Below are 24,763 nucleotides of genomic sequence, written 5' to 3'. Positions count from 1 at the left end.
ATACAGTGCATCCGGAAAGTATTCACAGCGCATCACTTTTTCCACATTTTGTTATGTTACAGCCTTATTCCAAAATGGATTCAATTCATTTTTTTCCTCAGAATTCTACACACAACACCCCATAATGACAATGTGAAAAAAGTTTACTTGAGGTTTTTGCAAATTTATTAAAAATAAAAAAACTGAGAAATCCCATGTACATAAGTATTCACAGCCTTTGCTCAATACTTTGTCGATGCACCTTTGGCAGCAATTACAGCCTCAAGTCTTTTTGACTATGATGCCACAAGCTTGGCACACCTATCCTTGGCCAGTTTCGCCCATTCCTCTTTGCAGCACCTCTCAAGCTCCATCAGGTTGGATGGGAAGCGTCGGTGCACAGCCATTTTAAGATCTCTCCAGAGATGTTCAATCAGATTCAAGTCTGGGCTCTGGCTGGGCCACTCAAGGACATTCACAGAGTTGTCCTGAAGCCACTCCTTTGATATCTTGGCTGTGTGTTTAGGGTCGTTGTCCTGCTAAAAGATGAACCGTCGCCCCAGTCTGAGGTCAAGAGCGCTCTGGAGCAGGTTTTCATCCAGGATGTCTCTGTACATTGCTGCAGTCATCTTTCCCTTTATCCTGACTAGTCTCCCAGTCCCTGACGCTGAAAAACATCCCCACAGCATGATGCTGCCACCACCATGCTTCACTGTAGGGATGGTATTGGCCTGGTGATGAGCGGTGCCTGGTTTCCTCCAAACGTGACGCCTGGCATTCACACCAAAGAGTTCAATCTTTGTCTCATCAGATCAGAGAATTTTCTTTCTAATGGTCTTAGAGTCCTTCAGGTGCCTTTTGGCAAACTCCAGGCGGGCTGCCATGTGCCTTTTACTAAGGAGTGGTTTCCGTCTGGCCACTCTACCATACAGGCCTGATTGGTGGATTGCTGCAGAGATGGTTGTACCTTCTGGAAGGTTCTCCTCTCTCCACAGAGGACCTCTGGAACTCTGACAGAGTGACCATCGGGTTCTTGGTCACCTCCCTGACTAAGGCCCTTCTCCCCCGATCGTTTAGTTTAAATGGCCGGCCAGCTCTAGGAAGAGTCCTGGTGGTTTCGAACTTCTTCCACTTATGGATGATGAAGGCCACTGTGCTCATTGGGACCTTCAAAGCAGCAGAAAGTTTTCTGTAACCTTCCCCAGATTTGTGCCTCGAGACAATCCTGTCTCGGAGGTCTACAGACAATTCCTTTGACTTCATGCTTGGTTTGTGCTCTGACATGAACTGTCAACTGTGGCACCTTATATAGACAGGTGTGTGCCTTTCCAAATCATGTCCAGTCAACTGAATTTACCACAGGTGGACTCCAATGAAGCTGCAGAAACATCTCAAGGATGATCATCTCAAAAAATTCTGGCAATCAACGTGTCTTATACAAAACACTGAATGCTGTCCTCTCTCCAGCTGCAACTGTTTTCTCTTCTCCCTCCAATGCTCTTTGTAATCAGATCCTTACGTTTTTTCTGGATAAGGTCACGAACATTAGATCCCAGATCTCCATTTCTTCTTCTGGCTCTGTTGATTTAGCCGTTCCTGTACACGGCTCCCTCACTAGCTTTGAACCCATTTCGCTCCCCCATCTGGAAAAAATCGTCGCCTCAATGAAGCCTTCAGGCTCTCCGGACGATGTGGTGCCGTCCAGACTGCTGAAAGATGTCTTTCCTGTGATTCGATATGATGTCTTAAAGATCATAACTAGTAGTCTATCTTCGGCTACAGTTCCTTGTGCTTTCAAACACGCAATTGTACGTCCAATCGTGAAAAAACCTGATCTTGACCCTGCCGTCTTCTCCAATCTTCATCCAATTTCCAAACTACCTTTCCTGTCAAAATTACTCGAAAAAGTAGTTTATGAGCAATTAATTCACCACCTACAGGACCATCAGGTAATGGACCTTTTTCAGTCAGGCTTTAGGCCCCAACACAGCACAGAAACTGCGCATTTACGTGTCCTAAATGATGTCCTTTTGGCATTGGACTCAGGACTCTACGTGATTATGGTTCTTCTCGATTTATCTGCTGCCTTCGACACAATCGACCACGACATCATGATCTCCCGACTCGAATCCTGGGTTGGTGTATCTGGCTTAGCCCTTGACTGGTTCAGGTCATATTTCTGCAACAGGACTCTTAGAGTCATGCTAGATGATTTTTCATCTGAATCAGTCCCACTCCCATGTGGTGTCCCCCAGGGTTCCATTTTGGGGCCACTACTTTTTTCAATTTACATCCTGCCTTTAGGTGCAATTTTTAGAAAACATGCAATCTCGTATCACCTATATGCTGATGACTGCCAAATTTATTTCTCCCTCAAGTCAACTGACTCCACTAAACCTCTTCTCAACTGCTTATCTGACATTAAGGACTGGCTGGCTGTAAACTTCCTTCACCTGAACGATTCAAAAACCGAGGTCATTGTTTTTAGTCCCGACCGCAAACAGACCCTACCCCTTGACCTCGACTTTCTTCCCATTCCAGTAACTTCGTCTGTTTCTAATCTTGGAATCAAAATGGATATGGTCCTGAAAATGGATGCTCAAGTCAACAGCACAGTAAAATCCTGCTTTTTCCATCTCAGGCGAATTGCCAAACTCAAACCAATTCTGCTTTACCACCTCCTGGAATCAGTAATCCATGCATTCATTACGTCCCGGCTCGACTATTCTAATTCCTGCCTATATGGTATTAGTAAAGCCACTCTTTCGAGACTCCAATTGGTTCAAAATGCGGCTGCAAGACTTTTAACTGGAAGCAGCAGAAGCCAACACATTACACCGATTTTAAAAACCCTACACTGGCTGCCGGTTAGCTTCAGAATTGATTTTAAGATACTCCTCTTAACCTATAAGGCACTAAATGGTCTAGCCCCTGCCTACTTGAGTGTCTTGCTCCATCGTCACAATCCCCCTCGTGTTCTTAGATCCGCAGATCAGCTGCTCCTAACCGTTCCCAAGGCACATTTTAAAGCTCGTGGTGAAAGGGCTTTTTCTGTCTGTGCACCCAAGCTCTGGAACTCCTTACCTTTAGTGGTTAGGCAAGCCGCTTCAGTCGCCACATTCAAATCACACCTAAAAACGCACTTCTTCACATTGGCTTTTAATTCTTAACCTGTCTTATTCCCACTTGCTTTTTGCTATTTCTCTGTTTTATTGGGTCCCCTGACCTGTTTTTTTTTAGTGTCTCTGTTTTAATTCTCTCTTAATGTTTGTTTTTTTTATTTTTTAATATTTTGCTTTTAGTCTTGCTTGTTTTAACTGTACAGCGCTTCGGTCAGTTGTAATGCTGTGTTTTTAAGCGCTTAACAAATAAAAATGGTATGGTATGGTATGGTATGATCAGGGGAAACAGGATGCATCTGAGCTCAATTTTGAGCTTCATGGCAAAGGCTGTGAATACTTATGTACATGTGCTTTCTCAATTTTTTTATTTTTAGTAAATTTACAAAAACCTCAAGTAAACTTTTTTCACGTTGTCATTATGGGATGTTGTGTGTAGAATTCTGAGGAAAAAAATGAATTTAAGCCATTTTGGAACAAGGCTGTAACATAACAAAATGTGGAAAAAGTGATGCGCTGTGAATACTTTCCGGATGAACTGTATAAAGTATACTCAATATATATATATATATATATATATATATATATATATATATATATATATATATATAGCATTTTTAATGTAGGTAGATCATTTAGACCTGATCATTTTAAAAGTAGCTCGCAAGCCGAATAAGTGTGAGCACCCCTGCTTTATACTCTTTCTTCATGTGCAGGCCCCCACTTAGGTGAATCATGCCATTCCAAGCAAGGCAACAGAGGAATTAGTTTCATGTTGACTTTAACACACAGAAATGCCCATTTCACAGTTGTCCCTGTCTGGTCTTATAATGCTTACCTAGCAGTTCCAAATGATGAGCTCCTCTGTTAAATCTGGCTTTGTGTTAGCTGTGCATGTGAGTAGAAAGAAAAGTAGATTTATAAAATTATATTTGTACAGAGCACAGTGACATATGAAACATATACCACTTATTACACCAACAAAGCAAATCTTTGAAGCAGCAAGGAAGAAAGAGTATCCTTTCTCCCCAATATAGAAGATTATTCTGAAATGTTATTGATAACATCCTGCCATATTTTAAAAAGGTTTTGAACAGATCCCCTGAGTGAGAATTAGATTTTTTCCAATTTCAGATAGCATAGGACATCTAGGTTGGAGACGGCGGCACTGACCAGAAAGCAGGAGACAGAGCTGGAGGTGGCAGAGTTAAAGATGCTAAGATTTGCATTGGGTGTGACGAGGATGGACAGGATTAGAAATGAGGATATTAGAGGGTCAGCTCAAGTTGGACGGTTGGGAGACAAAGTCAGAGAGGCGAGATTGCGTTGGTTTGGACATGTGCAGAGGAGAGATGAGGGGTATATTCGGAAAAGGATGCTAAGGATAGAGCTGCCAGGCAAGAGAAAAAGAAGAAGGCCTAAGAGAAGGTTTATGGATATGGTGAGAGAAGACATGCAGGTGATGGTTGTAACAGAACAAGATGACGAGGACAGAAAGATATGGAAGAAGATGATCCGCTGTGGCAACCCCTAACGGGAGCAGCCGAAAGAAGAAGAAAGAAGATAGCATAGGACATCAGTTACCCATTGACTTAAATTGGTGGGTTGGGATTCTTCCAATTGAGCAGGATAAGTCTACATGCTAGTAGTGAGATGAAAGCAGTTACGATTTGTTTGTCCTTCTCCACTTTAATCCCATCTGGAAGTCCACCAAACACAGCTGTTAGTGGATTAGAAGAGATTGTGACACCAAGGCTGTCTGATAGACATTCAAAGATTTTTTCCCAAAACAATGTTCATTTGGTGCAGGCCCAAAACATGTGGCCCACTGAGGCAGGAGCTCGACTGCAATGTTCACAGGTTGAATCTTGCCCTGGAAACATTGTGGATAGTTTTAATCAAGATATATGTGCTTGATAAAAGAATAATTTAGTGCTTTGTGTATATGGAGCTGGAGTGTATTCTGTGCATGGCTGCCTTCTACTGCTTTTCTGAAACGTTATGTGAAAGATCCTTTTCCCATTATGCCCTGGAATCTTTGAAAGGAAAGGACTTTAAAATTATTCAATAAAACTATAAGCCAAGTTTTAGATTCTGAAGTGCAACTGGTACTTTGGGTAAGGAAATAAATTTGTTATTGAGTGTTTCTTTGTAAGTGTAATCATCTCCTTCTATAATACGCTACCATGGTTGAACGTTTGTCTGTCCAGGATTTTAAATCACCTGTAGCTCGCAAACCATTTGACCTATTGGCCTGAAATTTGGTACATGTATACTATGTGACGTCTACTATCCACTTTCGGGATGATGATTGTCCTCCAAGGTTATTCCTCTTTTTATTTTTATTTTATTTTATTGTAGAATCAACTCTTGGCAGCAGCCAGGAGGGAGGCCGTGTGGTGCATGCGTATGGGCGCCGTTGTCATCCCTATCACCTTCACCGTCACTTCCTCTACCTCTTCATATCTTAAATCATTCTTGAGGCAGATTGGAGACTTAAGTGCCAGCTTAAGTGAAAAATTAAGGAAAATGTACTAAGTAATTGCAACACAAACACTGTCTTAATCAGTTTTAACGCAAAAATATGCCAACGAAAGATGAGAAGAAGCTATGGTGGAGAAAAGAAGAGCTGCTCAGGAAGCAGCAAGCGCATCAACCTCTGAGCAAATGAATGCTAAACGTACAGAGAAAGAGTCTGAAAACTAGGAATGGTCAGGTCAAGTGTATTCACTGCACGTTATCGTGTGTGCGCCGTTACTGGTTATGTATATATATATATATATATATATATATATATATATATATATATATATATATATATATATATATATAAAAAAAATGCAAAGTTGACTGTCTGACACACTCATTAACTCACTCATCAACAAAAACACTATTGCCCATTTAATTTAAAAACTGAAATTCGTAGGGAATGTACATCTAGGGAAGTGTGTATCTGCTAAGTAAGGACATCTCGATGCATAAATATTTAGGAGTATAAACAACTGCTGCAATAGAAAAATGCTTTTACTGACTTGATTGGAATTTGCTGACATTACAAACAAAAAAAAATTAGCTGAGCCATGTTTTTTTTATTTGTCAATAATTTTTTTATTTGTCGATAACATTACTGAAGTGAGCAGGCTATGCTAATGGGCCGTGTACATGCTCAGTGCAGTGCTGAGACAGCGATTGTCAGTTTATGAAAATGAAGCCCGCTAGCAGAAGCGGTGGGTGGGCAGGGTACCAAACAGTGGCACCGGCTAATATTACAGATGAAGGGCTATAATATAGAGGGGAGGGCTTTCAGACAGGAAAAAATGAAAGAAGAAGACGACATTGCATTTACATAATGATTTTCAAGACACTTAAAAGACACTCAAAGTGCTTTGTATAGAGAAGGGGAGCCACTTCAACCAACGCCAATGAGCAGCAACCACCTGCATGATGCGACAGCAACCATTGTCATGTTGGTACACTCACGACATATTAGTTGTTAGGTGGTGAAGGGATGAGAGAGATAGTTAGCCAATTAGAGACAGGGGACGGTTAAGCGGCCAGAAATGATCAGGCCGTGGTGGGCAGTTTTGCCAGGACACCAGGAAACACCCTGATCCTTACAAAAGATGCCAATGGATTTTTTTATGACACAGAGAGTCAGGACCTCAGTTTTACGTCTCATCTGAAGGGCGGTGCCATTTTTGCAGCACAGTGTCCACGTCGTTTACCTGAGGCACTGGGATTCACTCACAGACCACTGATCCCAATGATCACTGGGTAAGCACACCCTGCTGGCCTTGCCAACACTTCTTCCAGCAGCAACCCAAGCTTTTCCTAGATGATCTGCCATCCATATACTGGCCAGGCCTGAACATGCTTAACTTCTGGTGGATTATCTGTTCTGAAGTGCATGTGGTATGGCTACTGAAGGATCGGGAATTGAACATCGTAAAGAACTTGTTACTATGCTGCTAGAAGCTGAGAGAATCTTTCAATTGTGTTCAAGACTCAGCGTACCACTCTTAGCAAGTTTAAAATCCTTATTCCTTGAGGCTCTTTATATTATACTAGCTGTGTAAGCCCGTGTTGTAAAAAGACTGGGGTCCTAGAAACTATTGAAATTGTCAGAAAACAAATTGAAATGTAGAGATGTCAGGTAATTGAAAGGTACTATTCTGGGCATCTCTCTCCTAGAAGGTTTCATGTCACCGATGTGCTCAAATCGTTTGTGCATTAGCGGCTAAGCAACTGTCTTTCTTCGGAAGTTTCCTTTTGCCGGTGTGCTCACCTCGCTTGTGTATGAGCGGTGGGAGGAAAAGTGAAAGGGATACCGTTTTGTCGATGTGCTCGCCTCGCTTCTGTATTAGCCGCTAAGCGAGTGACTCTTAATTCTGAGGTTTCGCTTTGCCGACATGCTGGCCTCGCTTGTGTATCCTCGGAGACGGAGGCCTTACCCCGACTCCACCTCTCACTTCTGGGCCAGATAGACATACACACTTCCACGGGTAGACGTTTACATACAAGATAATGCTGTTAATGAAAATACTCCCATCTTCAAATTCAAACGCAAACCATCTTTCAGTTTCAGCACCAGTGATACTCTTACATGCATATTCCATATACCAGTAGTTCTTAAACACCTCGATTTTGTCTTGTGTCTTCGAGACCCAAAATCAGCACTAACCGTCATCTCGTTTTTTCCCCTTGGAGAATCGCCACCGGCAGTCATCACCTCCCCCTTGGACAGCAATGCTGTTTTTGCTTAAACTGCCCACAGTGAACCAAGAAGAACAATTTCAATACATTACGCGAACTGAACACGACCCTCTCCCATTGACTGCTCTTGTGATTCACAACTCTGCGCAACCCAAATTCACACGGCCTATAGTTTAAGAACCTATGCCGTATACCACCATTCTACACAATACTGTTAGTATTCACTTGCTTTTAATTTTCAAATCTTATTTGATTTAGCTTTAGAAGCACTTCAAGACACTGCTGGCTATGAAAACTGTCATACAAAATAATCGTCTATGGAGTCAGAGTTCAACTTCCACAACATATTAATATTGTAGATGTAAAGCCCAATTAAAAGTGCACAGCAATCTACAGTATCTAACCTAAGCCAATTTATGTTCGTCCAGCAGCAACAATTAAGGGCAGCTTGCTTCAAGGTAAAAGTATTTTTCTACAATTAAAGGAAGCTTGTTTCTACTTGCCCGGGTAGTTCATTTGAATTTCTGGACTTGGATTTAAATGGTAAACCAATGGTCGACAATTTATCATGGACTATGCAACTTGTAAGTACTGTATATATAAGTAATCAGTCAAACATATGCGCTGAATATAACAATAGCACTTCTTCAGAGTGGGCAGCACGGTGGCGCAGTGGGTTCGCTTCCTGGGTACTCCTGAGTGGAGTTTGCATGTTCTCCCCGTGTCTGCGTGGGTTTCCTCCAGGTGCTCTGGTTTCCTCCCACAGTCCAAAGACATGCTGGTTAGGTGGACTGGCGATTCTAAATTGGCACTAGCGTGTGTTTGGTGTGTGGGTGTGTTTGTGTGTGTCCTGCGGTGGGTTGGCACCCTGCCCAGGATTGTTTCCTGCCTTGTGCCCTGTGTTGGCTGGGATTGGCTCCAGCAGACCCCCGTGACCCTGTGTTCAGATTCAGCAGGTTGGAAAATGGATGGATGGATGGTCGACAATTTATCATGGACTATGCAACTTGTAAGTGCTGTATATATAAGTAATCAGTCAAACATATGCGCTGAATATAACAATAGCACTTCTTCAGAGCGGGCAGCACGGTGGCTCAGTGGGTTCGCTTCCTGGGTCCTCCGTGCGTGGAGTTTGCATGTTCTCCCCGTGTCTGCGTGGGTTTCCTCCGGGTGCTCTGGTTTCCTTCCACGGTCCAAAGACATGCAGGTTAGGTGCACTGGCGATCCTTAATAGTTCCTATTGTGTGTTTGGTGTGTGGGTGTGTGTGCCCTGCGGTGGGCTGGTGCCCTGCCTGGGATTTGTTAATGCCCTGCACCCTGTGCTGGCTGGGATTGGCTCCAGCAGACCCCCATGACCCTGTGTTAGGATAAAGCAGGTTGGACAATGACTGGCTGACTGACTTCTTCAGAGTAAATTTCAAGTCAATTGACCGAAAACAGTGTACAAAGTGTCTCTATAGCCCAGACAACATATATCTCAATTGACAGAGAAGGGTTAAGGTTACATTTACTTGCTTAGCAGATGGTTTTATCTCATGATGCAGGCACTTCCTGGATAGTGTGTGGTGGTGCGGTTGGTTGGTGCGGCTCCAGTTCCTGGCAGTATTGCACAGCTCTGTGAGGGGGGCGTGTAAGGGGTGCAGTGTGGGACTATTTCACATGCTCATTGTTACACATTTTGAAATATTGACTTGTTTTCGACTTTTTCAAATAAAATAAAACAAATGATCACAAAAAAGCATTTGCTTTACCTTTCAAGCATCTGATATTTTATGCCATGCTGGAAGTAACAACAATGTTCAGTATTTGTTAAAGAGTCTGGAATCTGCACTAATAACAATACCACAAGACTGCCTGCCTCATATTGCATCTTCCCAGTTTAATATCCTGAGTAAAGCAAATACAAGGAAGGTCCTAACAAATCAAATTAGACTGGAAATTTCTTTATGGAGAATGCAGATTTAAAAAGTCAAAATGTAATTAACTAAATAACTGCAGAATCTTTCTTTGGGACTGCAGGCCACATAAAATATAGATGTATCAGCATATCTACAAGAAATCATAAATTATTACAAGTTTTTTCATTCTATCCAAGAATTAGTAGCTGAATACCCTATCAGTTTTCCACACAAAAATCATGTTCTTGTATGGCAAACACTACTTCTATTGATCACCAAAATGGGTTACACAAGTTGACATATCACACAAATTTTGAATCTCTGTCTCTCTTCACATCTCTGACTCTTCCTTTTGAACTAGATGATCACCTCTTTAAATTTTTAAAACACCATCACCCAGTGCAAGACAAAAAATAAAAACAAGTACTCTCAGATATTGTGCAAAATGCAGGGATTAACATATACATTCTTGACGGTACACATGAAAACTTCACTATAGACATGCAGAACAGTACCTGAACAGCTGCCACAAGCAAAATGAGTTGTGTTTCAGATTGGAAAAGCGACTTCACTTGGGGAGACATTCCGATGAGTGCACAGTTTGTAATGACTGAAATGACGCTCATTGTTTCAAAGGCCAGCTGTCAGAAGAAAAAAAAAAGCAGTGACAATGTCATAATTACAGAACGAGCAAAAATGAATCAGCACTGTATATATAATACCTGATGGAGATGGAATCAATGAAAAATGCAAAGTCCGGTTTTACAAACTCTTTAAATTATGGCAATCAAAGAACAAATATGATTTAACACATTTGCCGTCAAGTCATAACTTAGTGGATTCTGAAGCATCTTTCTATCAAGGTAGCTTATCATGCTTTTATTTATAACACATAGAAATTTCATTATTAGATTAGATTAGATAAACTTTATTAATCCAATGGGGAAATTCAGATGCATACAGCAGCAAAAACATAAAAAACAGAGAAAAACCCAAGATACATAATTGCTTTATTTGTTTACTTAAAGCACCACATCACCATCCTATAATTCATCCATCCATCCATTATCCACCCCGCTATATCCTAACTACAGGGTCACGGGGGTCTGCTGGAGCCAATCCCAGCCAACACAGGGCCAAGGCAGGAAACAAACCCCAGGAAAGGTGCCAGCCCACCACAGGGCGCACGCGCACACACACACACACACACACACACACACACACTAGGGACAATTTAGAATCGCCAATGCACCTAACCTGCATGTCTTTGGACTGTGGGAGGAAACCGAAGTACCCAGAGAAAATCCACACAGACATGGGGAGAACATGCAAACTCCGTGCAGGGAGGACCCGGAAAGTGAACGAGGGTCTCCTAACTGCGAGGCAGCAGCGCTACCCACTGTGCCACCCCATCCTATAATTCTCCAAAAAAAAAAAAAAGTTTACTAGTAGCTAAGGAACTGAAGTGTAAAACACAAGGAAGTCAGTTCAATCCCCACCACTGACACACCAAGAATTATACAACTTGTAAATACAGTATAATAATAATAATACATTTGATTTATATATCACCTTTCCCATGCTCAAGGCGCTTCAGAGTCTTAGAAAAAAAAAAACAGCAGGGTATATGTAACATTAGATACAAATGTTTTCCTGAATAGAACAATGAAACAGATAACATTAAATAGAATTAAGGGCAATAAACCAGAGTAAAATACTAAACTCAATACTAAAAGAAAAACCTAACAAATAACCTAATTTGTGTATACACCTGTAGAACTCTATAAGCACCGTATATCCTCTATACCTGTCAAACGCTTTGAAATGGAACCTGTAAAAAATAATTGTGTTTCTATCGTGATGGATTGTGCATTACATAAATTTGCCGCTTAGGTCAGATATCTTTTTCTTTACACAACAGTTTAACTGATTAAATATGTATGTCCACATAAGTCAGTTGTGGTCTCCAGAAGGTGCTATTCAAACAAATTCAGATATTTCCTGTGAGGCTAAAATATGAAAAAAAACAAAAATGTATTCCTTTTTTAACTGGGTCGGTAAGTATAAAATGCCTGATATCTCTGTATTAATGAGTCTCTAAATACATTCTACATACTAGCTTACTAGGGTGCTGCACCGTGTTAGCCATTATGAATGTAGTGAAGAGTCAAGCAAAATGACACCTTTTATTGGCTAACTAAAAAGCTTGCATATTGTAATCTTTCGAGGCAACTCAGGCCCCTTCTTCAGGCAAGATGTAATGTTTGTAATGTAATGATTACGTCTTGAACTGAAGAAGGGCCCTGAGTTGCCTTGACAGCTTGCATATTGTAATCTTTTTAGTTAGCCAATAAAAGGTGTAATTGCTTGACTTCTCACTACATACTACCTTAGTACTGTTTCTTGTGCATTAGTCACATTGCACCTTGCATGATGCCTCAATGTACAGTATGTACTCATGTAGCGTAAGCTCTGTGCAAGAGAATGCAATATACGTGTGCGTCCAGTGAGGTGACTGCCAGCGTGGATAAAGTCATCTGCATTAACTCAACTTGGATGCTGCTGGCAATGAGCACAGCTCACAACAGTCAGTCAGTAGTGATCACACCACAGCAATAAATTCTGGAAGAAGTGACAGTTTTTTCCAAAATAATCCCTCCACCACTTTGGCTCTACGTCCCCTGTCCTGAATAATTGTTTTTGAATTAGTTAATGGCTCTGCAATATAAGACTCTAGAATCATCATGCCTTACACATGCTGCAGCCTTGAATAGTATACTGTAGAGTCCACACCTGCAAGGCCGGAGCTGGGATTTGAACACAGGAAGCTGGAGCCAGCAGACAGAAGTGTTAAACATTAGGTACAAAATTATTTTTTTAGCTTTGCTGGGAAAAAATAAACGAAGAATTCCTCAATTACTTTTTTTCTGGTTTGTTTCATCAACTAAGACACACTACAGTCAAAAAGCTTTCGTCTTTTAACTTTTCCATGGATTTTTTTTTCTATTAGGCAACCCGCTAACAAGTACCAAGCAATTCACATAGCACAAATAGAAAGAAAATGTTTGAATGCTGCTGGTCACCACTCTTAACATCGGCCAATTCTGAAGCCAATTCAATTATATAAACAGAAGCAGTGTTTCACCATTATTTACTTAAAGAAGTAAGGAATGATTGCATCTTTGATTTGCTAGTAGCCAAAAGTGAAAGCAATACAAATTTGGAAAATGAATTAAAATATTATTTTTGAAGTAGATATGACTCACAACTCGGGTCAAAAAAGACACATTTATGTGGCAACAAGGACTAACTTTAATTCTTCAGGAAAAAGGGGTAAATAAGTTTAGGTTTAGGTTTCTTTATTTAGTCATGTTTACACAAGAAAACATGAAATTTGCCTTCTCAGTTGCATCTAATAACAGGTAACAGACAGAATGAAATAAAACAGACAAATAGAAATAACAAAGGTTAAGGAAAGGCAGTTAGATAAATAAAGTTAGATAAATAATGCAAGGCTTACCTGCCATACTCCTATATTGGCTGCAGGCTCAGAAAAGGGCCTTTTAAAGACTCTGCACATTTTAAAGGCATCTGTGTACAATTCTGTCAAGTTATTCAATACTGCAAACAAAGCTGCCAGAGGGAAGACACAGGAGAAAAGGCTGACATAGCCAAACTGTAGAAAAAGCTCCAGGTAATCATCAAAGGTTCCCTATGGAGAGAAAAAAATATCATTACAATAAATTAGCTCAAAATACATTTGTGAAAGCAAGAGTACTTTTGCAGATCTTCTCCTTTTGTGTGTTTCAGAGGTTTAGCACTGTGTTTTCTCAAGAATCCAGTGAGAAGTCAAGCAAAATGACACCTTTTGGGTAACACAGTACAACACCCTAGTACTCAAGAATCCAGCAAATTCCAGGCTACTGTCTGCGTTGATTTTGGACATTGTCCTTAGGCCTATGTGAGCTTTTCTTCAGAGAGTAGTACATTAGGTTAACTGGCAATTCCAAATTGGCTCCATGTGAGAATGTATGAGTGAGTGGGCCCAGTGATGGATTGGCACAACTTCCAGGGTTGGAATGCTAGATTGGCTACCCCTGAATTGTATTAAATGAGTTTAAAAAAATGATGTTTTTCTTTTTTGTACTTTCAGCACAAATGGTTTGTTGTAATGGCATACTCCTTTGAAGAAATATTGAGTGATACTTTTCATTTCTTTGCTCATTTACCAATCATGGTTACCATTTGAGGGCACAGCAATACCAGTGCTGCATCGCAACATGAAAACCAGGATTCATGTTCTAGGTGCTCCCTGCATGGAGGCTGCATATTCTTCCTGTGTCCACATGCGTTTCCTCTTGGTGCTCCAGTTTTCTCCTACCAAAGACATGCAGGCTAAATGAACTGATGTTGCTAAACTGGCCCTAGTGTGTGAGTGAAGGTGTGTTCTCCCTGCACTGGACTGGCACCCTCTCCAGGTATTGTTGCTAAAAACTCATTATTTCAATATGGCTTTCTCATAGCTTCATTTTAGTTTAATCCTGATACTCTGTATATGCATTTAATTATCATTATCATTCCTGATGGCTCCATAATCCATACTAACCCCTACTTTCTCCTCTATTCTTTTTCTGGTTTTCTGTGGTTATGATCTGCACCACCACCATCTGATCAGAGCACCGTGATATCCCTAAATTGATGGATTAAAGGCCAGAAGTCCACATGACCGTCATCTTCAAGTTCTTCCATGTAAACCCTGAATACCAGGAGGACTGGTTGAGGTCATTTATGTTTAGGTAGAATGCCTAGAAGGGGCTGGGTGGTCTCGTGGCCTCGGAACCACTGCAGATTTTATTTTTTTCTCCAGTCGTCTGGAGTTTTTTTTTGTCCTCCCTGGCCATCGGACCTTACTTTTACTTTATGTTAATTAGTGTTCCCTAATTCTATTTTCTTATTTATTTTGTCTTTTTTCTCTTTCTTCGTCATGTAAGGCACTTTGAGCTCCATCATCTGTATGAAAATGTGCTATAGAAATAAATATTGTTGTTGCTGCCTTGAGCCGAATGATTGCTAGGATAGGCTCCAGCTGCCCCATGACCCTGCCCTGGATAAACAAGTTAGGTAGATGGATTACGATGAATATTATTTGTAAGACTGCAGAAGTGGAAGCATGAGGAAGACTAATGAATAATTATTTGAAAAGTAAGCACAAAGCCAGAAAATGACCCTTTGTGTGGTTGGTGATTTCTTTGTGTTAGGTTTTCTTGTGCTTGCATTTAACATAGGGGTTTGTGTTACAGGAGTGGGTGGGATGTTCTGAGGATTCAGAGATTATAGAGTAGAGAGAAGAGAAGTTCAAATCCTCAGGTGCACAATTGCTACTTCATTTAACCAAGTTCCATTAAATCATTAGCATTTTTGAGTAGCCCTTTGATGCATCTTTTAGCTATCTTCTGTTTTTGTTCTGAAGGGTAACCTCTATTATAAAAAAAAATCTTGGGGGACGAGACGTGATCTCAGAAGACAATTTGACGTCCCGCGAGAGACACTTTAACGTCACATGAGACAAGGCAGTGAGACAACAATCAAAACAAGTTCACGGACATCCAACCTAGCAGCTGTTGGAATGCTTTTGGCAGACACACTTCATGAGCTCCCAGCTCTTAAAACAACGACAAGCAGAACACACAGCTCCCCAGAATCAGCAAGCCAGCAGATGATCCGACCGCTTCTCCTTAGTGTTCGTTCAGAACTATTTTTGTGCTTAAAAATCTTTAAAAATAATATATTTACATACAACTCATACGGTGCGGAACGGATTAATTGTATTTATATACAGTCCTATGGGGGAAAATTACTTCGGGTCACGATCAAATTGGGTTGCGACCAGAGTTTTGGAACGAATTACAGTCGTGACCCAAGGTTCCACTGTATGTGGCAGGTAAAATCTAACATAAATAAATGTAAAGCACTACATGTGTCAAGTAAAATATTAAATATGAATACACAATGGAGGAGTGGGAACCTTGAAATAACAAATATTAGACTACCTCAGTAGTCACTGTGAACTTAAAACCATCCACATTCAGTGCACAGATGTAATTAAGAAGGTTAACTGGATGTTAAGAAACATAGCATGATATGGTGGCATACAAATCATGGAAGGTATACAACACGCTAGTGAGGCATCATAAGAAATACTGCATGTAGTTCTGGTCACCATATTACAAACAAGATAAAAAAGCACTAGAAAGTGTCCAGAGACAAAAACTAGACTGATCCCAGGACTATTGCCTTTGTTATTTCTTGTTCCCCCTGAATTTCATCTAACAGCAGTACTTCAAAGTTAAACATAGCTTTATCTGATTTAGCAGTAATTGACTTTTTATTTGCCTTGCAACTTTCCCTTAAGTGAATACACTAGCTTTGCTATCCATCTAAGATGGGTTGAATTCCAAGTAATCAACACAGACGTCAGAGTTAATGTTTTCAGCGTATCATGCAATGCATATGTCTTTGTTATATGCCACTTAGTATGAGATTCGTAAAAGCAGAGTTAATGTTTGTGATGCACCATCTGTTGAAATGACAAATGCAATGCATTTATGCAAATGTTTGTGACGTGTCACCTTTTGGAATGACAGAGACACAGCATCCAGGAGGACACACAGACACACATATAGACACTTATCCTTTAATTAAGGTGGAGGATTAACCAGATAAAAATAGTTTATCAAATGGATTAAGCAACGTTTGAGAACATTATGTAATATTATTTAGTACATGAAGTACAGCTCCAAAAGATTGGATTCAAGCTAACCTGGTGACTGTCTGTATTGAGTTTTCATGGTCTCTCTGCATCTTTTCAGTTTTTCTCAAGATACAGATATGCACGTTAGATTGATTAGTAACACTATGCTGGCTTGACTGAAGAAAGCATGAGTGTTCCCTGCAATAAATTAGTGGCATATCGGGATTAAGCTCCTGCTTTAAATTTGATAATGCTTAATAGCTGCATTAAGGGGATTCAGCAGATGTATGGATGGATGGCTTCAGAAGTTGCTCTACATAAAATGTTAAGCTAACAAATACAAATATACCAGTTTTTTTACAAGACTAAATTCATAGTACACACACAATGGAAAAGCAACTGATTAACAGTCATAAGCCTATGAAATCGCACATTACTTTCAACATTCACTGTGTTTTCTTACATGAACATTATGCACCTTAAATGTAGCCACTTCCTTTCTTATTATCATACTTTATGTTCCTGTACCATAAGCACTGCTTCAGAGACCAAAAAACGATAAAATGCTTTCATTTTCCATTTAATATACTTACAAAGTAAGTACTCATACTGGTTTCCAGCTCGACGTCTTCAACCCAAGGCAGTTCTTTGTATTTTATTATTTGTGACATCTTGCTGTGCATTCGCCGTTTGTATCTCTTTTGCAACCAGTAAGGTAGAAAGGCCTCAACAATTTGATTAATAATTTGTGATGTAATCAGCAAAGTTGCCAGACTCTGAAACCAAAAGAGACACATGATTATTTATTGTTATTTCTTTCTTTATCCAAATGCAGCAGTCTTTTTCACAAAATGAATGCAGTTTTTGAGTATATTTTGATGCAGCGGCAAATTGCAAATTTCCAGAAATGTACTTCTCTTAAAGAGACTTTTTAAAGAAAACTGGATCCTGGATCAATAGATCCCACACATTACAATGAAAATGGTTAATAAAAACAATATATTATTAATATAGCACCATCTGATTTTTACCCTTTACTAGAACTTTCTGAACTATAGTTCACTATAGAGGAACAGAAATAGGTGTGTTAGATAATTCATGGCCTACTTTCACAGAAATTAACAGGAGATATCCAAATTATAATATGATGCTATCTGCTGGGAACTAGGAAAAACACATAGCTTTACAATCAATGTCAAATCAGAACTAGGACAAAAGTAAATATTAAATTGAATTTTTTAAATGTATAAATGAAGGGAGCAAAGAGAATCTATATGTTTTAAAGGAAAACTTTTAATTTGTGGTTATAAATGTTTTTAATTTTATGTAGGGACACTGCCAAGCTAAAGATGCCTAGAATGAAGAATTTCACAGGTAAATAAATATCCAATGTGTACACCCTGGTACTTTTCCCACATATATTCTGAGATTGTCCCAATGCTTTTGCTTTAATCTCACATTTGCTTTCTAATTTATTAAACTACCATATTTTTCTCTTTTTTTTCTACTGGCTGATGAATCTTGTATTTCTTTCATTTTTTGCCAGAAGAAGCCCTTTCACTGGGTTCTACAGCACACAAACACAGTGCCACGTATTCAAAAGTGTTCAGGCCCTTAACAAATGTTCTAATTTTACAGATGTTTTTTTGTTTCTTGTGATATTTTATTTCAAAGTACTGAAGCTCAGTTTTTCTAATGTGACATCGATTTATTATAAAAAAGGAACATATGCTGTCTGCATAAGAATTTAATCCCTGCATTATGTAAAATATCCAGTCATTCGCCTGTCAATTGAAGCTAAAGCAAAGCTGGAGTCATGCAACTGCACGGAAATGATCCAAAACATGAAAGCAAATCCCTATTTAAATGGCTGAAAATTTAAAGCTGTGGAGTAGCCTACTCAAAGTTCAGATTTAAATCCATTAAAATGCTGTGACAGGACATAACTGAGCAGTCCATACCCTATAACCTACCAAAATTCCAGAAATCCAGCTGTTCTGCACCAAGCCTAAAGTCCTCTGCTGAAATTAGACTGATATTAAATTACGGAAAGTAGCTGGCTGCCGTCATTGCAGGTAAAGGTGGTAGAAAAACTCCAAAATGTAATATCAGACTTGACTATTAAGCACTATGGAATTATGGAAAGATACTTATTCCATAAATAAAAGAAGTGATGCATGGAAGAAAATTGTATTATCTTACAATGCACTGTGACAGACAGCCGGGTTCCTTGCCCGGTCGGGACACCCTTCTGAGAAGAGGCCTGGTGGAGAGGACATGTCAACAGCAGTACCTCCCCCGGGACACAAGAGGGCAGCCCCCTGGTTTGTATCGGGGCCACGGGCTTGAAGCTTAGATGCTCAACCCTGCTGGTGTCCATGGCCACAGACAGGGGGTGACTGGACAGCTCTGGAGCCTTGGTCTGCAGCACTTCCGCCACACCCAGAAGTACTGCTGAAAGTTGATCGGTGCAGTATAAAAGAGGCCGCCTCACTCCATTTGGCGAGCCGGAGTCGGGTGCCAGAGGACAAAGCTTGCGAGAGAGGAGTGGAAAGAAGGAAAGGAAAAGGACTGAGTTATTGGATTGGTGATTTGAGCATTGTGCTGTGTGCAGAAAGAATAAAACAATAAACGTGTGTGCTTTTGGGACTTCTAAGTCTGTGTCTGTCTGTGTCGAAGCTGACTCTCTACCGCACTTAACTAACAGCATTGTCAATATCGAAGAATTAATAACAATTAAATATATAAGGTGATCTTGCTACGCAGTAAGACAATTTGAAATGAATTCAATTGTATATGCATCACATATTGCTTTCTATGACACTGAGTTAAGTAAGACTCATAGGACAGATACTATGTGTTTTATAAAGCACATCCTTTGCCGCAGTTACAATTTATGTATTTACAAATACATGCTTTTTCATGTATGTCATAGTTATTTGATGCATGCAGTTATTCATTTTATAATATTCACTATCATACTAAGCTAGTGAGTATGTTCCCCTTCACCAACTACAACATGCACACTGCAACGGCATTTAATCTCAGTATGCAATTAGTCTTGATCTCCTGCTAGCACGCTGGCCTAGTGCACACTGGAACAGCGCTAAACCCAACTGATAGTCTTCTTACTATAAACACATACTAAGTTAAGATCATCTTCAGATGACCCCATGCTAAATGTACACTGTAACTGACCCCCAGTGTCACAAATTAGAACTAATAGAGAAAATCAGTTTTTATTAATTTTTGTATTTAAATAAATGTACTTCTATAATTCTTGTGATGGTCAGTGCGATGTTCTATGCTGTGGTGTGCTGGACAGGTAACATCACTTTAAGAGAGGCCCACCGAATCTACAAGCTAATTAAAAGGGCAAGCTCGGTTATCAGTTATGAGACGCACTCTGGAACCCCTGGTAGTAGAAAAGAAGGAGAGAATTAAAACAAAACTGAGTGCCATTATGAACAATGCTACTCATCCTCTTTGTGACACACTAACCCTGAGGACTTTCAGCCAACGAATTATTCAGCAGAAGTTTGTCAGGAAACGAGATGGGGGATCCTTTATAGCAATAGCAATACATGCCTCACTGGGACTAAAACTACAAACCATACGTTTTTTTTCTTTTTACATTTCTCTCCTTTTTAGTTATTCTAGTGTGTGTTCAGACAATTGTGTGTGTGTGTGTATATATATATATATATACAGTATTTATCTATTTATGTATTTATTTATTTAAACAGCTTCTACAAAAAGCCAAATTTCCCCCAGGACAAATAAATTTTTTCTTTCTTTCTTTCTATCTATCTATAATAATAATACTGTATTTACGTGTGTACCACACGCATATTTTTTCCCGAAAACTAACATTGGAAAATCAGGTGCGCGTCATACACGAGGAAATTTTTTTCTGTAATGTTTACTTCTTCTGCTTGGGCTCTCTCTCTCGCTCGCTCTCTCACTCACTCTTGTTTTTGAATCAGTTTGCCGTCGTCATTCAGCATGGATAGTAGCAAGCGTTTACGCTCCTTCACAGCGGGAGAGAAACTAAAAGTGATTTTGGAAGCAGAGAAGATAGGAAATCGTGGCAGCAGGTCGCAAGTACTGTGTTCCAGAGTCATGTGTTCGAGATTGGCGACGGAAGAAAGAAAAACTTTCGTCATGCCAACAAAAACAGAAGGGCATTTCACGTAAAACGTGCCCTAAGCGCTTCCTATACAATCAAAATGCGTGTCGTACATGGGAGAAAACTGTTTTCGCAATTTTCTTTGTAAAAATTAGGGTGCGCGTCTTACATGAGGGCTCGTGGTACACGAGTAAAAACAGCAATACATTTTATTTATAAAACGCCTTTCCCATGCTGAAGGCGCTTCATAGAGTCTTAGAAAAAAAACAGCAGGGTATATGTAACATTGGATATAAATGTTTTCCTGAATAGAACAATGAAACAGATAACAAAGCATTACATAGAATAAAGAACAATAAACCAGAGTAAAATACTAAACTCAATACTAAAAGAAGAACCTAACAAATAACCTAATTTGTGATATAACAGACACACAAATTATCCTGAACAACTGGACAGAGGTAAACTGAAAGAAAGAGCAGAATGTTAGGTTAAGTTAAAAGCCTTCCTAAATAGATGAGTTTTAAGTTATTTTTTAGAGTGCAGGTTAGTGTGAGGCACAACAAGATTACCAGAATCAGAGGACCTTAGTAGGCGAACAGGAACATAATGATGGAGAAGGTCACTGATGTACTCCACTGTAAGGCCATTTAAAGCTTTGTAGGTTATTAATAGAATTTTATATTCAATCCTGTAAGACACAGAGAGCCAGTGAAGGCGAAGCAGGATGGGTGTGATGTGCTCACTGTTGCTGGTCCATGTAAGGACTCTTGCAGCAGAGTTTTGAATCAACTGGAGCTGTGATATAATATTAGAAGGGGCACCTGCCAGCAGCAAGTTACAATAATCGATACGGGATGTGATAAAAGCATGGACAAGTTTCTCAGCATTTGAAAAGGAGAGGAATGAGCGAACATGGGATATGTTACGGAGGTGAAAGTAAGAAAGTTGCTGAATGTGGTTTACACGGGCGGAATAAGAAAGGGAGGAATCAAAAATGACGCCAAGATTCCTTGCATCAGAAGGTCTGATGATATAACCGTCAAGAGTGACTGAAAATGAGCTCATTTTCTTAAGTAGCACTTTAGTGCCAATTTGCTGAGTTCAGTTTTGTTGCAATTTAATTTTTAAAAAGTTCTGCTCCATCCAGGTTTTAATTTCACTGAGGCAAGTTGTTAGCTGAGAAAACTCTGATGAAGTTGCACTTTTGACATTGAAATAGAGCTGATCATCATCTGCATAAAAATGATAACCCAGTCCATAGCTACGAATGATATGGCCAAGGGGAAGCATATAAATACAGAAGAGAAGAGGGCCGAGGACAGAGCCCTGAGGAACTCCTTGTGTGACTGGCGCTGAGGTGCACCATAGCACCCAGACTTTGGAATGACATCCTGAAATTAATTAGATCAACTGACTCCATCCATTCTTTTAAAAAACAACTTAAAACTCATCTATTTAGGAAGGCTTTTAACTTAACCTAACATTCTGCTCTTTCTTTCAGTTTACCTCTGTCCAGTTGTTCAGGATAATTTGTGTGTCTGTTATATCACTAACAAACTCTTGCCTATCAGTCAGATAGGACTTGAACCACTGGAGAGCAGTGCCAGAGATACCCAGCATGTTCTCCATTCTGGACAGTAGAATGTCATGTCTGACCTGAGTGTCAAATGCCACACTGAGGTCTAACAGAATTAATATGCTGGTTTGTCCAGAGTCTGCTGCCATAAGCAAATCATTGGTTACCCGTAGCAGAGCAGTTTCACAGCTGTGCTGTGCCCTGAAACCAGACTGAAAGGGTTCCATCAAATTATTAGGGGTTAAGTAATTGGTGAGCTGGGAGGTTAAAACACGCTCAAGAACTTTTGACAGAAAAAGTAAGTGGGAAATAAGCCGAAAATTGTTAAGATCGTCACCATCAAGACCAGACATTTTTGACATGGGAGTTACAGAAGTGATTTTTAAAGTGGCTGGCACAAACTCAGTGTTGAGGGAAGTATTGATTATTGTCGTAACAGTCGGGGTTATGGCATGAAGGCAGGATTTAAAAAGTGTGGTGGGGATGGGGTACAGTATACAAGTAGTCGGCCTCATCTTACAAAGCAGGTCATTAACAAATGCCAATGTGACTGGTGAAAATTAAGAAAAGGAGCTGGAAGGTGTGGGAAGACAGGGAAGGATATAAATGGATGATGTATTTATGTTAGTTGAATTATTTTGATCTTTAATTTTATTGCAGAAAAAATGGAGGAATTTTTCATAGACTTCAGTAGAGGAGGTAATTGGGCCAGATGCAGGTTGAAGTAATTTATTAACTACAGAGAACAAAACCCTTGGGTTATCATGGCCACTTTCTATTATTCTGCCATAATGTGTGTTCTTGGCTGCACTTAGTGCATCCCTGCAAGCCCTTTGATGGTCAGAGAAAGCCTGGATGTGAACAGTGAGGCCAGTCTTATGTGACATTCTCTCAAGGCATCAGCCGGCTGCTTTCACAGATCGTAGCTCTGAATTATACAATGGAGCTGAACGCTTAAAGGAAACCTCCTTATGTTTTAAAGGAGCTGTTTTATCGAGTGCTGAATGAAGGGCTGAGTTATAGTGGTCAACAAGACTATCTAGTGTTGATGGAATAGGTGAAGACAGAAAAAGATCAGAAAAGGATCCAGCAAGAACAGAGGGACAGATATTTTTAAGGTTTCAGAAAGAAATTTGACATTTACAGGTAAGAGGAGGGAGAGGTAATGAGACAGTTAAAATCACTGCTTTATGGTCAGAGAGTCCCAAATCACTGCTATAAGCGTTGCCGACAGATAATCCAGATGTGCAGATTAGGTCCAGTATATGACCACCAGAGTGGGTGGGAAAATCAACATGCTGCACCAAGTCAAAACAGTAAGGATAGGAATTCATTTCTCAGTTTACATTTAGTAATGTCAATATGGATGTTGAAATAGCCAAGAAGAATGACTCTCTGGGAAAGTGAATTTAAGTGGGTTAATAATTCAGTCAGATCAGATAAAAAAAAGACGCATTGTACTTCGGGGGACGATAGACAACAATAAGTGAGACAGGATCAGATTTTTTTATTAGCTTAAGAGCCAGACACTCGAAAGACAATGGACCGTCAATGGGGAATCTTTTGATGTTTAACTTTGATCTAGCAATTACTGCGACTCCTCCGCCTTGTCTTGAGCTGCGAGGCTCCGTGAAGTGAATGTATCCAGGTGGGGACACTTCAGTGATAGATGTAAAATCATCAATCAAGTTTCTGTTAAGCATAGCAAGTCAAGGTTTGAGTCTGTAATGAATTCTGATAGCACCATTGCTTTGCCATTAAGAGATCTTGAGTTAAACAATGCAATATCAGCCGATGTGGGTTTGTTGTGCACAGATCCATGACCAGAGTTTATTTTAACATATTGCAGATTTGGCACACTGACACTGATCAAATACTGCTGGTGAACTTTCCATTCGCAGTCCGGCGGTGGCGGCGACTTGACCCGCGATGTAAATATTTCAGGCACCGCACAATACCATTGTATTTTAGGACATTCCAGTCTGACCATTTGCTCTGGACAAACTGTTTAATATGATCTCATGGATAAGCAGAACTCACAACAAACACAAGCACAAAAGCAGACAAAGCTAAGCTTTCATGTAAAGGATGCTTGAGTTTAATCTCTAACTGTTGTTATTTGTAAGTACTTAGATACACTACAGAAATATCAGAAAGACGAATGTGCACACAGTAACTTTGAGATGAGTTAGTCTACAGTACAACATATCAAACAAATACAGTGCATTCAGAAAGTATCCCCAGTGCATCATCACTTTTTGCACATTTTGTTATGTTACAGCCTTATTCCAAAATGGATTCAATTCATTTTTTTCCTCAGAATTCTACACACAACACCCCATAATGACAACGTGAAAAAAGTTTACTTGAGGTTTTTGCAAATTTATTAAAAATAAAAAAACTGAGAAATCCCATGTCCATAAGTATTCACAGCCTTTGCTCAATACTTTGTCGATGCACCTTTGGCAGCAATTACAACCTCAAGTCTTGTTGAAAATGATGCCACAAGCTTGGCACACCTATCCTTGGACGGTTTCGCCCATTCCTCTTTGCAGCACCTCTCAAGCTCCATCAGGTTGGATGGGAAGCGTCGGT

General features: G+C 39.9%; 1 protein-coding gene across 1 annotated transcript in view; it reads right to left on the bottom strand.

Moving 5' to 3' along the window:
* ano10a (anoctamin 10a) overlaps nt 1–24,763 on the bottom strand; it is a 306,493-nt gene that overhangs the window by 252,294 nt on the left and 29,436 nt on the right. Inside the window, 3 exon segments of the mRNA XM_028817941.2 lie at nt 10,225–10,350; nt 13,230–13,421; nt 17,054–17,236. Coding sequence (XP_028673774.1) covers nt 10,225–10,350; nt 13,230–13,421; nt 17,054–17,236 — 501 coding nt within the window.

Source organism: Erpetoichthys calabaricus, chromosome 13 (assembly GCF_900747795.2).
Source record: "Erpetoichthys calabaricus chromosome 13, fErpCal1.3, whole genome shotgun sequence".
NCBI lineage: Eukaryota > Metazoa > Chordata > Cladistia > Polypteriformes > Polypteridae > Erpetoichthys > Erpetoichthys calabaricus.
Note: the sequence above shows the minus strand (reverse complement) of the source record. Positions and strands in the feature narration are given on the sequence as shown.